The sequence below is a fragment of the Athene noctua genome, chromosome 7 (genome assembly GCF_965140245.1).
Source record: "Athene noctua chromosome 7, bAthNoc1.hap1.1, whole genome shotgun sequence".
NCBI classification, from domain to species: Eukaryota; Metazoa; Chordata; class Aves; order Strigiformes; family Strigidae; genus Athene; species Athene noctua.
In genome coordinates this window covers 45,361,513-45,377,827 of record NC_134043.1, presented here as the reverse complement: position 1 = coordinate 45,377,827, position 16,315 = coordinate 45,361,513, and the positions used below count along the sequence as shown (strand labels likewise).

Sequence of the window (16,315 nt, the reverse complement as noted above, 5' to 3'; positions counted from 1 at the left end):
ATAGTATCGCTAAGAAAGATAAGGCAGAAAACAAAAGATTGGGGGCGGAAAAAATGTATTTTTAAAAGTCTTGTTTTACAAGTATTAAAAGCAATGTTTAAAAATCAAAATACTAGAAGATACTCTGGAAAAACTGACTTCTAAAGCACAAGACTTTTCTGTGACAACTCCCAAACAATGTCACAACTCCTGAAAATCCTGCATTCAAAGGATTCAAAAGGAACAAAGGTATGATCCAGCTCAAGTAACCCTCTTTAATGGCACTTCAAACTCCATAATCCAGCAGTCCATCTGACCAGTCTCTAAAGAATGCGTCGAGGCACTCTGTGGCTACAGAGCAAAAGGGTTGGCATGAACCGACACATCTTTAATGCGAACCTCATTGAGAGGTCGGTAGGTTTTCTCATTCACAGGCAGCTTCTCCAGCTCATCCAGGGTCTCCAAGCCATCAATAACTCTGGAAGAAAAGCAGAAATGCTGGGAATCTCCTAATAATGATTTAGATTTCACAGCTGAGATATCTCAAAGCAGTTTACAGTGAAGTATCACAGGGCAAAGACTTTGCAAGCAAATGGTACAAGTAAGACTGCCAAAACATTATATATGGCATATATTTTGAAAGGAAATATTAAGCACCCGTGACAGATTCTGCTGAAAAGCACAAACAATTCCCACTGACCTGACAGTATCATAGTTTACACCAGCCGTAGCTGTATAAAGACCCTGGCTGCACTTCCTGGCAGGCAGGACCGACCAATCATACCGTAGGTTTCAGTAGCAGCAAGCTGCTCTCCATACCAAAACTTCACTGTGAATGACGGAAATCCGATGGCCGGAAAATCCATTTCCAAATGTGAAACTATCATTTCTAACCTTCTGACTCAAAGACAAGATTGGACCGAATCATAAATAACTGTGTAAATCTAGTGGTACAAACATGCTTAAGCTTTCGGATCTCCTGTCAGGCTGAAGAAGTGGCAAGAGAGATTGTTGTAATAAACCTCTTATTTTTTTTGTTTAAGTAACTAGCTCTGGTAAACCTTGATAGTTTATTTCCCAGTAACGGACTTGGCAGAAAACACCTTGTGCTGTTCACAGTTCAGTTCAGTCACATTCATCAACGCTTTGAATCTAGGACGCCGGGACTGCAGGCCAGCAGGGGCTGCATGTGCTGTCCTGCTGATTCTGCAACTGCAGCTGGAGTATCTTAAAACTGCCACAGAAAACCTGGCAAAGTTCCCCTGTCAGAGCCTCTACTCTTTTCTAACAAGTCTAAAACACCTACTGTCAATCACACTTCTAAACAACTCAGAAATGAAGGGAACACCTGTATTTAGATGCCTATAAACAATACATTTGATAGAAAATTGTATTTTCACATTTCAATAGTTTCCTTTGAATATTTTACTCCATTTAATAAAGGCAACTTTTTCTCAGCAGATTCACTTGTACAGTAGAGACTTTTTAACAAGCAAAAGAAAAGACTACCATGATTTTGAGATAGAAAAAGCAGAATCTGAAAGACTCAAAAATCGAACATTTGCTTTAAGGATCCATTATCAGTAGTGTCTATTAAGAATGTTTTAAATAATGATGCATCTTAAACAAGCTCTGTGGTTTTTATCTGACCAACAGACAGTTCCACCTAAACAGAAGTACAATCATCAGTACCACACCCATTGCCAGATTCAGTCCCAGATCAGATTCTTGTTTCTCAGTAAACCCTACAACCATGTATCCAGTTGTTCTGCAGTTTGCTGAAAATCAGGCTGCAGCCCTTTGGCCATGGATGAAAAGGCAAGCTGGAATAACTGAGGGGGGGGGGGGGGGGGTGTGGAGGCAGAGAAGAAGAAAAAGAATGGTCCATTATTGAGGTAATTTTTAATATCCTTATTCCCTGCAGTGAAGAAGGGAGTGGCATTTTCGAGCAACTAATTCTGGTGACAGTGCAAGAGCATACATTTACATATATACAGCCAATATTTTAAACAGGTTTAGAACCAGAAGCTTCTAAATTTGCATTGCATGTGCCCTGAAATATTCAGATCCTCCACACGCTATGGTACGGTGGCTTGCAGTCGGATCACTTACTTTCCAAACACAGTGTACTTCATGTCTAGGTGCGGTTGCTTGCCGTAAGTGATGAAGAACTGTGATCCATTGGTATTTGGGCCATTGTTTGCCATTGAAACTACCCCACGGACACTGTGCTGAAAGAAGGGAAAAACCTCAACATGGATACACATGTGTAGAAGCAGGGCTTTAGCCTGCACGAAGTGCTCTGTGACTTAGTACTCTGCTTCAATACCATTATCAGGAAAAAAATCTCGACTGCAAATATATTCCAACACAGTCCATAATTAGCTCCTCAAAATTGCCCTTACAATGAAAAATTACTTCTTTCCCTTCAGAACATGAAAAGCACTTACAAATTCTTTCTACTTCTGTTCTTGGTGACGAAAACCCTCAAACTTAACTTGCCAAGTACAGAAATGCCTGTTCCCCTTCTAACAAGAAGCTTTCTATCCCTTTATTGCAGGATTAGACTTTGCTTCACAGTTAATAGAAAGGTATTTAATACAGTACAACACAATGCTGAGTGTTCTCCAATCCGTAAGGAAAATCCGTATGAAAATAACCGCATATTGCGAGCACAGAAATACCTTCAGGTATTCGCTGAATTCGTCTTCAAACTTCTTGCCCCAGATGCTGTTACCTCCTTTCCCAGTGCCTGACAAAGAAGCACCACAATACACTACTGGATTTTCAGACTGAAAATTCTAGAAATAATGTACTGTTATAACATTTTACAACAAAGACCACAGATAGCCTGTAATTCATTTGAGGCAGGGATCAGGTGCTCGTGTCTTGTTACTCAGCAGAGACATAACTCTAAATAAGGGACATCTATTAAGTAGCAGAACAAGGCACTGACATATCCTCAAATTAAATTCAGTATGAGTACAAACCCGAAGTTGAATCGGATTTTCCCCCAAACAGTTGACGCTGTCTGGGACATTTCCCCCAAATGCTTTAAAGGCAGTGTAGCCTTTCAGGCAGAAATCAGAGAAACCACAATAGCAACTGCTACCCGTTCCACCTCTGGTGAGCCAGCAGAACCATCATATTTAGTGGAAACAGCTGGAAAAGTCTGTAGAATGCTTTACTACTGCATGTTTATTTAGAACTAGGGTAATGGCTGCTCCTCTGTAAACTCATCACAGAAAGCTAATCTCCCCATAAAACCCTCTGTCAACAAAACAATAATCCTTATATTTTACTTTTACTTTGTTTACATTTTGGTTTTAAACTTTCATACTTAGAATTTCCTTTTATTTATATTTTATTTTCCTATAGAGAGACCCGAACAGAAGAATTTACCTAATGGATCTCCTGTCTGAACCATGAAGCCCTTTATATTCCGGTGAAATATGCATCCATTGTAGTAGTTACTAGCACAAAGAGCCAGGAAATTCTAAGGAAGTGAAACACACCACATTAACAAACAATTCAGAAACAAATATCCTCTCACTAAAATGACAGCACTGGCAAGACCAAGTCTAACCCTTTTGCCTCTGCTTTGCGTGGTGACCACCTGAATTCCAATTGCCACAGAACAGTCATAAGCAAATTATAGTTAATGTGCCCCTTTGACAGTGTCACAAAGGATTTTAAATAAAGCTTACAGCACAAGGCTGTCTGACTTGAGGAACAAACAAGAAGCCTAAGACATGCTCAGAAGCATCACTCTCATTCAACATTTTGTAAATGTCAATTTTGTAATCAACAACTTCATGCCTCAGTTTTATTAGTTAAAAGGTCAATTATTTGAATTTAAGCTTAAGTTTATTGCAGAAAGGAAAACCTGGGGCCTCTGACAAACTGGGAGCGATTGTCACTCTCTTAAAACCAAATCTCTGCAAGTGTGAGCAAACCCAGGGAAACTGGGGAATCCCAGGCCATGTGCCGTATTTCCCCATAAGGGCAAAGGGCACTTTGGGAGATGCTGGAACTTGAAGTGGCCCTTGGCTAAACTTCATCTGGTGAGAAACGGGCAGCAAAGCTCTAGGCAGTATGACACAGTGCACGATTTCCACAAGTGGCATAGGCACTGTACCGGCTTAAAATATTAGTATTCTGTTACGTGAAAAGATGAATTGCAAAAGCCACTTCACCTCCTCTACAGTCTTCACTATTTCTACTGCTTTGTTCTGACACTAGGCAATCCCGCTTCTGTTACTTGACTTACTTCGCAGGTCTTTGGTGTCCGCTCACAGAACAGTTCAATTTTAATATCGCCTACGTCAGTATGCAGCGTGACAGCCTGGGCAAGAGGCAGAAAATAATAATGAAATCAGCAACGAAATACTAACAGACTCAGTTTGATGTCCTAGCACCACCAAGAACATACGCAAACGTTACATGCATATAAACACTGTTCCGCTATTTGGCCACAGGCAAGGCTACTGTCAGAAACCTTCCTCTTCCTCGTTTCCAGTGAAATGACCAGAAAGCACTTGGTCTCATTTAGTTTCAGGACACATCAAGTTCAGCACAGGAATGCAGCAGCTCTGTTTCACGCTGTTACACTCCAGAGATACATTAATCATTTGCAAACTGCACCTGCACAGTCACTGCATTGCAAAGTTGAAGAATCGAGGTTTTCTCCATTTCAGGTGATAGTGTGGCACACACACCTCACTGCTTTACAGTCAGAGGAACAACTGATGTGTGTTAGTTGCCAGAAGCCTTTTGAGTGATAAGGCTAGTTCTGAATGGCACCACATAAAATCTGCCTTCACAAACAAGCAAATCTGCACAATGACACACTTTTCTTAAGAATTTATAAATAACCTTCACAAAATTTAAAATGGCAGCTACCCATCCACCTAAGCAAATATATCTCTATAGGCCAAATATATCACAGTACTCCTATGGAAAGTGCTAAACTATGCAAAAAAAAAAAAAAAGATACTGTGGGTTTATACTCGGGAGAAGCGTACAAGAAAAATCAGCATCATGCCGATACTGGCATACTTTCCCAGAAGTATACGAGTGAAGAAGTGAAGATAGTAGTCTACAATGTCCATGAAGATGCTCTAAGAGGTGTATGGACAGTTTAAGACACACGGTCTTACCTTCGTTTCCTGATTTGCAAAAACTGTAAATGCCTGCAAGTGTAGGTTACATACACTCAAGCAGGACTGTGTGTTTGCGACCTGAACAATGCTTCCATGGTAAAAGAAACCAAACTGGATTACCAAATATTGGCCAAAGTAGGATTAAAATTTAGGCTCTGAGAACTGAAGGTCTAATTATATTTTAGACCAATGTAACCTGTCCTATTTTCCTTTCTACAATATCTCGTTAGAAGTCTGAAATGAAAACCTAAACTTTTCATTACCAGTTCTTCACAGCAGAATAAAATGCGTATTCCTTTGAGATGCAGAGCAGATATTCAGTTTCCACTAGATGACCATTTCAGGAAGAATTAAAATATATAGAAAGGGCTATTGTTCTCACCATGTCTGCTTATTCAAAAGCTGAGGTAGATCGTCTACAGCAATTTTCTGCAAAGAAAACATATGAACATATGAAACCCGTTGGGCTTTTTCCTAACAGTCCACAGTTCTTTTTGATTCTGAAATATCTGTGTGGTCCTATGCTTTTAAAGCACACAGTTTTACAGTGCCATTCAAGCGACTCTGTGGATAAACATTTTATTGCAATTTACTTGTAACTATGCAGCATGTAAAGAACTAGAAAGGAGCAGAACAAAATAACGTAGAAAGAGGGGTGGGGGCAAAAAACCCTCTCCTAGGATGAAGGTCTATACGAAGCAATCTCAGCTTTTCCAAAGAGTATTTTTTTATAAATGACCGAAATTAACAGAGAAAAGCCACATGCCAGTTCCTAAAGGGAGGTGTGATTCGGAGCCACCTTCTGACAGCTGCCAGTATCTGCAACAGACAGCTACCTGCGTTCGAGCACCGGATCAGACTGCCTTTATCGTAGTAGTAGTTTCAAATAACAGCCTTTGGAAGGATGACGATAAACCGCAGTTCTGTGGAAATCAAGAGCTTTAGAGGCCACTCTGTTCTGCGTGTGCTGCCCTCCCTGGGCAGCCCCCAGGTTCGGCGAGGCCTCAGGCAGGCGCCGGCGGACCCGCCCGCCGCGGCCCGGCCCCTCACCCCGGCTACTGCCTGCCAGGGTGGCGGGCCGCCAGGACGAGCACCGGGCCGCCAGGACGAGCACCGGGCCGACAGGACGAGCACCGCGGCGCTGTGCACCCGCCGGTTAAGCCTCCCAAGGGACGAGCGCGCTCCCCGCAACCCAGCGGCCCTCGGCTCCCACCTGACCAGCGATGGCTCGGAGCTACCGCTCCTTTCCTGCCGATGCGAGGTACTTGCTCCGACGGCCTACGCGCACGGCACGCCGGCTCCGCTCGCTCGCCCCGCTGCTGCAGGGCGCGGCCCGGCTCCTCCACCGGCGAGCGACCCACCCAGGACGCCCGCCATCCCCGCGGCCGCCAGCTCGGCCTTCCCGCGCCGCCCCGGCGCCCTCCCCCTCGCCTGGCCCCACGGAGGCCTCGCACAAACCTGCCGAGGCTGGACGCGGGCCCGGCGCCGGCCGCCGGGAAACGGCTCTCCGGCTCCCCTCGGGCGGGCAGGAAGGGGCCGGGCTGCCCACGCCGCGGCTCAGAGCCGGCCCGGCCCGGCGCGGCGAAGAGGCCGCGGCCGCCCCCCTAGCGCGGCGGAAGCGGCGGGGCCGGGCCGAGCGCAGGTTCCGCTCTGCAGCTCCGGCTGCGATCCGGCGTGAGGTAAGCGTGGGGTCCCGCGGCGGCGCTTCGAGGCTGCCTGCCCCGGTCCTGCCTGCTTCCCCGGCCCCCGCCTCCCCCCCCGCGAGAGGCAAACGCTTCTCCGGTTAGATCCCGCGGGTCGGTTGCAGCGTGCGCGGATGGGTGAGGGGCAAGTTCCGTACGTTTCTGGCACGATTCTAAAGGGCCGGTTTCGGTGCTTCGCCGGGAGCGCCCCGGAGGCAGGAGGGAGAGCCCGCGGCCGGCGCGCCTCCGACGGCAGCGCCTGCTGGGGGGAGGCCGGGCCGCGCTGCCCTCTGTCAGCGGGGCGGCATTCGCCGCTGCAATACTCTTCCCTCTGCTCTGCCAGCCAGCGAATTCCCAGGGCTTATTCCTGCGTGGTTTCGCCCCCTCTACAGATAGCTGCATGCTGCTGCCCGGCACTCAGCTGGTTCGCCGGCCTCTCCGCTGCCTCCGCGCTTTGGGCCTCCTGCCCTCGCGCTCCCTCATGAACCTCGGGGAGCTCGTTTCTGCCCTCGGTGACTTTGCATCCCCCTCTCTGGCTGAAAGCTGGGACAATGTGGGGCTGCTGGTGGAACCAAGCCCTCCCCACGCTGTGAACACTCTCCTCCTCACTAACGATCTCACCGAGGAGGTGATGGAAGAGGCGGTGCACAAGGCGGCAGACCTTATTCTTTCTTACCACCCTCCCGTATTCACACCGCTCAAGCGAGTAACGTGGAAGACCTGGAAGGAACGGCTGGTGGTCCGAGCCCTGGAGCACAGGATTGGAATTTACTCTCCGCATACGGCGTATGATGCCATACCTCATGGAGTCAATAACTGGCTCACAAAGGGCCTTGGTGAGATTCCGTTTAAAAAACGTTAAATGGTTCGTTGTTATATGCCATTTTATGCGGGGACCTTCCCTCATTTTCCTTTCTTCCAGCTTTTACAAGTATGATTTGAGGACTTTTTTTTTTTTTCCCTTTTTTTCCCCCCAGTATGATTCTTCTAAGTACCCTAAATGTATTTTAGGGAATTTGTCTTGGTGAGGAACACCAGGTACGAACACTAGGGGACATTTTCAGATGCATGACTGTGGTACTGGATGTAGTCGGAACCGGTGCAGCACTGGTTACAAAGTTTAGACCACTGACTCTAAATCGCCACCCTTAATTTATAAAGTGCAAGTCTCACTGTTTGCAAAGGACTTTTATCCTGTATTGTGCCTAATAGAGACAACAGTCATCACTTCTGGTCAGGGAGAATGGATTCAAGTGCAATATTTGCATCTTTGTGTTGCACCTCTTTAGGATATGCGCTAAATCAGTGTTATCCAGCCTTATAAAACAGCAATCTTATAAAACCTTGTTAAAAACCCTTATCAACCCAATGACTCTTTCAGGCTGACAGATGTGTGTCTTCCTCCAACAAATTTTCATTGGCCCTAAAATGGAGGTGGTAGTTACTGTGAAACGATAGCAATACTGACGTGAGGCCTGAACAGAGGAAAAGGACTTTAACTGTGGCCCCTTGTGTCCTGCAGCATCCCCAGTGACGAAGCTGCTCTCTGTGCTGGGTCTGGGAGCAGCATCCTGAAGGGAGTGGAAGCTGACCTCTATCTCACAGGTAAAAGACTATGTTGCTGTTTCATGATCTTTATAAAAATAGTCACTAGAAAACAGGAAAACTGTACGTTTATGAATAACCTGTACGTTTATGAATTAATATTTTTTTTGTCTCTTTGGTGTAACATCTGCATCAGCCTTCTCAGCTACAGGAGGCAGCTTCCTTTTCTGCCGCTTCAAGGGCGAGAAGAAAGGATGTTTCAGTGCTTCCTCCAGAGTAATGCGCTCGGCTGGGTCGTACTCCAACATCTTCTCAATGAGGTCGAAGAGGTTCCTGTGGTCCGAATTGTGGCAGGTCATGAATTCCTTCAGGAAGACAACAACACGACATGGGGGGTTTTAATATTGGAATTGTACTTAAAGCTGCTCTCCGCAAGCGCCTTTTCCCTCTGCCATCTTACCTTTAGGGGATTACACCAACTGGAGACATATCTTCCAGCAGAACTGTGTTCATCCCAGTCCAGCCGGCCATGATGGAAATATTCGTGTTTCCTTAAACAAACAGACCAGGGCTCGTTATTCAAAGATTCGCTAGAAGTTTATCAGCACGTTTGTTCTTGGGAACTGATCTGGGACTGTTCCACAAAGGTGGCCAGCTTGTTAAGTACAGCCAAAGGTGCATCCGAGTTTATTAAACTTCTTAAAAAACGTGCTGTTAAGCCAAATCTGAAAATATTTAAACTATAGCGGTCCAGGCACAGAAAATGTAATTACCTGCTTTTCTCTATCATGTGCCTTGGCAAAGGCCCCAGTACTCGCTCCATCATGGCCAGGTGTTCTCTGTCGTCATTGGTCTGGAAGGAAGGCGAGAGAGACATTTTTGTGTGTCCTTAAGAGGAAGTTATCAAGAACCACACTTCATTCTTGACTGTACCCTGCAACTCATTTCAGATTAAGGAAAAAAGAGAGGCTCTAGTCATCTGTTCCCTGAAGGAAGTTACAGTGCACTGAAGTTTCTTTTCCCTGCCTTATCCTTTCTCTTCTTTGTTGATAAGTTTCAGCAATACTGTCAAGATGACAGAATGCAGGTATTTGCTGCATATTTGGTGATAGAGGAAGCTCATCTGTTACTGGTGTGGCTTGTGTGTTACCAATGTTCACAGGGTGATCCTTCCCATCAAGCTGCTGCCACAATGTTTACTGGAAGCAACTTGGAGCACTCTTCTGCTGAGGAAGTTCGTTCCTTTGTGCCTGCAGCTTCTGTTCTCTTCAAGTTGGCATTCCAGAGAAATGCAGCTTCATTTCTGGCACAGACCTTTCCCCTTAGTCCCCACCTCCCTGGAGCATATTTTCACCAAGCTGAGGAGCATTATACACGCTGCATCCTTTGGAGTTTCACAGCTACCTACCTGAAATACCGCGTATCCAAGGTAGTATCCTATGAGGATACATCCTATGCTCCAAACATCGCATGGCTGTGACCACCCCAGCGCTGTGAAAAGATGCAGAAGGTTCACGTGTGTATCAGACTGCAAACACTTCCACAGCTCGAGCGCTCGAGACAGGCGACACAGCTGTGGCAGTTCCGTAGCAGGCAGAAAGTCCTACGCTCAAGAGCAGCCGAACAGATGTCTACTGACCTAGGATCACTTCAGGAGCTCTGTAAGGTCTTGTAGACACCAAAGGGCTGTGATAATCGAAATCATACGTTGCGTTCCCGAAGTCCGCAACTTTGACGTCCGTATTTTTTAGTCTCCGTTCTTCGCATTCCTGAAATGACACACAAGGGGGTGCAAGTGACCAAGTAAACCCAGACCGGAGCCGAGGGGGAGGTAGGGAAGAGGACAGCAACTTACCAGTTCGGGGTTATATTCTTCTGTGTAGTCTGAATTCACAAGTAAAATATTTCCTGGCTTCAGATCTGTATGTGTCAGCTTGTTCAGGTGCAAAACTGCAAGGTAACACACACAGTTAGCAAATTCTGTAAAGAAAATCTAACAAATAAAGCAAAAAAAAAGAAACATACTTACAGTTCACAGATCTGCAGATCTGATAAGCCATCTGTCTGATGTGCTCCAGCGAAAATGGCAAGAAGCAATTCCCTCTAATGAAGTCAAAGGTGCTGAGCCCCAGCAGCTCAAAAACCATGCAGACATGCCCATGGTGCTCAAACCATTCCAACATCTGGACGCAGTGGCTGCAAGAGCAGGAAAATCCATCAATTGCAACAGAAGTGGTAGAACGCTGAGATACATACGGCATACGGCCCAGAAAGCGATGTCACAGAAATCTTAAAAGCCAAAACAAAGTACAGCCGCCCTTGTCTACTCACTGTGTATTGTTGGGATCCAGCGTTTTTAAGTGTTGTAGCACGTGCACTTCTCCATAAGCTGCTTCGGAGTACCCAGGAGCATTTTTTACTATTTTCACAGCTACATGTCTGTCTGCCCTGAAAAGACAAGGTTTTAACAGCGATTAGAACGAGGAGCGGTTTTAACCAAGACTATTCAGTAATTGTCACCATATACATTGTTGATAAGAATGGCAACCTCATCAGAAAAGGGGTTTTTTTAAGTACATACAGACTGAATAGAATGAAGGTTCATCACTGCACAAACCCAACTAAATCTTTAAATTTTGAAAACACACTCCATACCTTATATATCAGTACTATTCTTAAAGGCCCCGTTCACCTCCCCTTTGTGTTTATGTACGCCGGGCTAATCCTGGAGGAGCTTCCACATCCCATGGCCTAACCTGACCATCAGTCAAAAATGACAGGCCACCTTCAGTCATTTCAGTAGTGCAAATGTAACTGAGGTGTCAGATGCCTTCTAGAGCGACGAGAGAGACAATCCAGTTTCATGCTATCTTGCACAGAGCAAAACCGCCATCGAGCACAAAATCCATCTGTGACCTGTAAGGTGCTCACTGCTGGAACCCAATGGCCCTGCATCGTCACAGATGATCCCTGAAGGTGAGCAACATGACGTCCGAGAGCTTACTCATTATACAGGCCTGGGGTGGTCCAGGCCCCAGGCGTGCCGCCTGGGGGGGTGCAGCTTCGCCCCACATTCTCTAGGCCCCTCCCCACCACAGCCCCCGACCTCTACCAGGCTGGGGGTGTTACTGAATTTGCTATCAACTGAAATTAAATTATGTTTAATTTAATATGAACATAGAATTAAGGGGTATTTTAGTAGAAATTATTTGTTCACATTTATTGCACTTTGTACCAGCAACCGAACGCTACTCTAAAATCCCTGTGCGGCCCCGCACCAAGGCCAGAGTGACTGGTCAAAATTAACCAGTAGGAGCGTTTGGAACCTGGGTAACAAACACAGGTTGATTTATAACCTGATTTATAATGCATACATAGAACTAGAAGAATGCATGTAGCTGTCAGGGTCTAGGATTGATGGGAACCGAGGAAAACCAACTGTAACAGCTTGCGAGTACCGGCCAAGAAACCGTGAACTTAAGCAGAAGCTAATTCCGGCGGGGGGAGATCGCGGCCACCCACCTGTATTACACCCCAGACCCATTTCTAGACATTTCTAGCTTTCACTGCACATAATCAGAAACAGGAGAAGAATATGTGGATGGTTTCCAAGAAATTATATGTTTATGCATGAATACTTAACGAACGTGTATGAGTAAGTTCTACGTAAGATGCATCGTTTTGATGCTTGGTGTGCGCTCTCGGTGAGACGACTCCCCTGCGCACTCGGCCGTCAATAAAGAAGTGTCTGCTTATCTGCTGTTGGTGTCGATAAATTCTTTATTCCAAGTTTTTGGTAACAGGGGGCACCTGCAGAGGACACACCCATCGCCTCGCCCACCACAGTCCTGCACACCCCTCACCTCCCGGTGCTGTACGAGCAGCAACCCCGGTTTGGGAACCGCGGCAGCCTTTCAGAAACACACAGAGCAGCAGATGAGGAAGTAAAGGTAAAACCTGACACAATCCGAAGGCGCCCACTTCAGGACCCACTCGGTGACAGCATCAGTAAGAAAAATCACCCGTATTTAAGTCAAGACTTACGCTCTGCGATCAATGCATTCCACTACTCTTCCAAAAGTGCCTTCACCCAAACTAGCCATAACCTCATCTATAAAGAAAAAAACCTCAGTCACAAAAGTTGCAAGTTACTCGGCTATTAAAAAAACACAAGCAAACAAAAATAAAACCCACAAAAACACTAAGTACTATCCCCGAAGCTATTCTAGACCGTGCTGCTTTAAATTGTAAATACCTAGTTTGAGAGCTGTTATTGGACAGCTCTCGAGGCACATTTACAGGGATCCCATTCTACCACGTTCATTAACTTCATTTACTATGGGGGGGGTGGGGGGGGAGGGAAAGGGAAAAAGAAAAAATAAATATATTTGATTTCTACAGAAAAGAAAAACAATTCCCACCCCCAGACACAGAAAGAAAAGCCTTGCAAAGCCCCTCACATCTTACGCTAAAAGAACTTATCTATCTGAAAAGTTAATAAATTTTGAAGAATGTTCTATACATCTTCCGCTTAGTACGTCTCCGCTCCGACAGATCAGGTGACCCTCCTCATCCTCCTCTACACTCCTTGATCTTTTCCTTCGAGGACTCTTCTGGAACGGCAACAAGATTGTCCAGCCGATCAATAAACCCGAGTGAATTCAGGTCCGAAAACAAAATTCATTCAGCGGGGAGATATTCGGGCATTCAGATACACGCCAGGCCACAGTCAGTTGGCAGGCGCAATTTCAAATTCAGTCCCTGGAAATTCACAGGGCACAGGCTTTATGTTGCAGGAGGAAAACGTGGCAAGGAACAGGTTTTCAGGTGAGATACGCAGAGCGGCAAGGCAGCAAAAAATTACAACACAGTTGTTTTTCTTTTAAAAGATGGGTTCACTGAATCTTACTTGAGGATTTCAGTGACCGTATTGTTTTTGGAAGTGAACGATTTAATACTTCCCTATCTAATCTCTCTAAAAACCCCCAAGCAAACAAAAAAACCCAGCCGTGTGGCCAAACTAAGCCGCCCACGGAACAAGGCTCGGGCACAGAACGCGCCGGCTGCACGGAGCGGGGCGCGCAGGGGCGCCCCGGCCACCCGACCTGCCCGCGCCCGTGGGCACGGCCCGGCAAGGGACGAGGGCCGGGCCGCCGGCCGGCCGCCCTCGCCCCGCCGACAGCAGCAGCCGGCCTCCCGGCCCCGCCCCGCCCGCCCGCCCCCGGCGCCGCCCCTCCGCTGCCGGCCGCCGGGGCCGCAGTGAGCACGCGCCGCCCCTCCTGCCGCCCCACCTCCGCGGCTCGGGAGGGCCCCGCCGCGCTCTCCGGCACCCGGCGCTCGCTCCGGCGCTCCATCGCTGCTGCCGCGGCCGGGCTCGGCGCCGCGAGTGGCGGCCCGCGGCCCGCCGCCAAAAGGCGTTGCTAGGAGCCCGCCCGGAGCGCGGCGACGCGTCACAGAGGCACGCCCGGGCGTCGCGACGCGGGCGAAGGCCTCGCGACGCCCCGCAGGCCCCGGCGAGCTGCTGGGCCGAGCCGCTGCCGCGTCGGAACCTCTGCGGGGGGTGCCCGGCGGCGAGGGGGCCCCTAAGGCCGTCAGCCTTTCCGAGAGGGAAAACAGATGTGTTTTAAACGCTAGGACGCAATCCTGTCCCATAGGATCGCCCTCAATGTACAGCTTGGGGTAAAAAAGGGGCTAAAGTTAATGTATCCTCCAAAGAGCAAATTGCGTGGTGTCCCTGTGCGGCGGGCGGAGGAAGCAAGCAGCCGATTCAACGTGAAGGACTGAGCAAGCTTCAGCTTTATTGAAAGACATCACCCCTTATACAAGCCTCTGCAATAACCATGCCTACTCCTCACAGATCTATTGGACACATGTAACAGGCTACATTATAATGTCCCGGCCCCTTGTGGCATCTCAGATCTGTCACAGCATCGTCCCTCTTCTGGCCTGCCTTTTTTTCCCCAGGTGGTTTTTACCATCAAGGCCATTGTGTACCTCAGTTTCTCTCTTTGTTAACATAACAGTCCTTTGCTAGGCATAACTGTACCCGGGGTTTTTTCCTCTGTTTACCTCAGGCGGCTGTGACCAGCTCCTGCAGAGACCCATGGCCTTGCTCTCTGCAAGCCGTTCTCCAACAATTGCCCCTTTTTTCTTTTTGTGCAGGCTGCACAAGCATAAATTCACTAATATTTGTCATCATACAACTATATGCTATTTTAATAATTACTACAATCAATAGTGCTATTCCTAAGCACCGCAATCCTTCTTGTAACAGACCTTGCAGCCATAGGGACAGACCAAACACAGATTGTAACCATTTGTCTCAAGGACTGACAACCACTGGTGTTTTTTGTAAACGTTGCTTCATCCATGGTAATTGGTTTGAATTAATCGACTGTGGTCGGATAGATTAAAACAACACATCCCATCAAAATCTTTACATCCATGCCCCTGGGCAAGTAAAAGAAAGTCTATGGCAGCTCGACTCTGTAACACAGCGCGCCTTAAACTGTCGAAGGTACCTTATCGAGTACAAAGCACCCCACATACTGTCGAAGAGCAATCACATGAAAGCAAACAAACTAGGATTGGTTCTATACTACTGTCCACAAGCCTTCACGCCCTCTACGGTTGGTCCCGTTACGGTGTTCACACGCAGTTCTTCTGTTAGGCAAACATCTTATTTCCCACAGCCCAGCATCCTTATCTCTTTGCTACTCACGCAGTTTCTCATCCTCTCGGCCTTGCCGCTGTTCTTCCCAACAGCTACAGCCTGATTACAGTGATGCCCTCAGTCTGGATCACTCATAACATGTCCGCTGTTTCCCAGGCATTCCACAGATCCCCCCTTTTTGTTTTTGAGTGATCCAGACCCCTTTTATTGTTCAGTCCATCGTTCTCATAAAACACTTCCACACGCAACACCATTAAAAGGATGACAATGACAATTTAAACTGGTATTCCATGTAAATACAAAAAAACATCTAATAATTGGTAACCTTTTAGTCAAATCATTATTAAACCCTCTTCCTTCTTCAAGATGTAAATTCATTGTATAAACATCACTACAAAACCTAGTGCTATTCACCGGTACTGCTGAAGGAGTCACATCTTGCCATCTCAGCCAGATTGTCTGATTATACCAACCATAATGACCAGTACAAATGCCATACCAAACAGGTCTGGGATGGGTCGGCAGCAGTTGCTAAGCCCAGGCAAAATGCCTACTGTCTGATTGATCTTTCCCTGCCACCTTGGCACAACTCTGCAGTTTCTTATCTATCTTACGAGGCCTGTTCTTCATCAGAGCTTAGCTGTTTGTCAGGAGCTGTGTGAGGCCGATGCCTTCCAGCCCTCCCCTTTCTCTGTTTTGCTGCGGCACCTGCAAGACTTGTTTGAGAGCTGTATCAGTTAAGGGTTAGACAAACTTCAAAACGCAGCATACTTAGAATAGTTCTAATTAAAAAGAGTAGACTAATTTCACTATCCATATTTAAGGGATATGACTAAATAGTACAAAAATAAACAGTAAGGAAAATACGGTACTAACATTCAGATCCGCAATCGCTGGGGAACCCTGGATGCAGCGAGAATTCAGAGTGCCCTTCCTCACAAACTGGAAACCCTACGTGATGCGTCCATCCGTAGGTGAGGCATCCAGCGTCGCTGCAAGCAGGTCCAGCCTTTAAAGCAACAGGCCAAAATAACGGGCAACTTTCTCTGAGCGGAAACATCTGATTTCATCCTCCTGTTGGGTTCCACCTGGAGCCTGGCCAGTACTCCAGGGGGAAAACCAAGGGAGTTTCTAAATAAGGTTAAATACTTGAGCTCTTAATTCTTAATATTACTAAACAAAGAAAGTGGAATACACACATTCTTACAGCATCTTATCCTTATTAATAACTATATTTTATCTAAACTACATTTGGCACAAGTGACTAGTAAACC

At 46.8% G+C, this 16,315-nt stretch overlaps 2 protein-coding genes across 2 annotated transcripts; both read right to left on the bottom strand.

The window, feature by feature from the left end:
- Nucleotides 1–239: 239 nt before the first annotated feature.
- On the bottom strand, nucleotides 240–5,090 carry LOC141962687 (peptidyl-prolyl cis-trans isomerase-like 3). The gene is made up of 6 exons (XM_074911055.1): nucleotides 4,989–5,090; nucleotides 4,250–4,324; nucleotides 3,382–3,475; nucleotides 2,664–2,731; nucleotides 2,092–2,210; nucleotides 240–457 (listed from the first exon to the last, which is right to left on the bottom strand). Exons 1-6 carry the CDS (start codon nucleotides 5,088–5,090, stop codon nucleotides 331–333), a joined length of 585 nt encoding a protein of 194 aa, XP_074767156.1. The 3' UTR covers nucleotides 240–330.
- Nucleotides 5,091–8,082: 2,992 nt separating this feature from the next.
- Nucleotides 8,083–10,862, bottom strand: LOC141962430 (dual specificity protein kinase CLK4-like). The gene is made up of 7 exons (XM_074910567.1): nucleotides 10,398–10,862; nucleotides 10,224–10,318; nucleotides 10,008–10,137; nucleotides 9,777–9,859; nucleotides 9,142–9,221; nucleotides 8,829–8,919; nucleotides 8,083–8,733 (listed from the first exon to the last, which is right to left on the bottom strand). The coding sequence occupies exons 1-7, from the start codon at nucleotides 10,627–10,629 to the stop codon at nucleotides 8,524–8,526; spliced, it is 921 nt and encodes a 306-aa protein (XP_074766668.1). The 5' UTR covers nucleotides 10,630–10,862; the 3' UTR covers nucleotides 8,083–8,523.
- Between the last annotated feature and the right edge of the window lie 5,453 nt (nucleotides 10,863–16,315).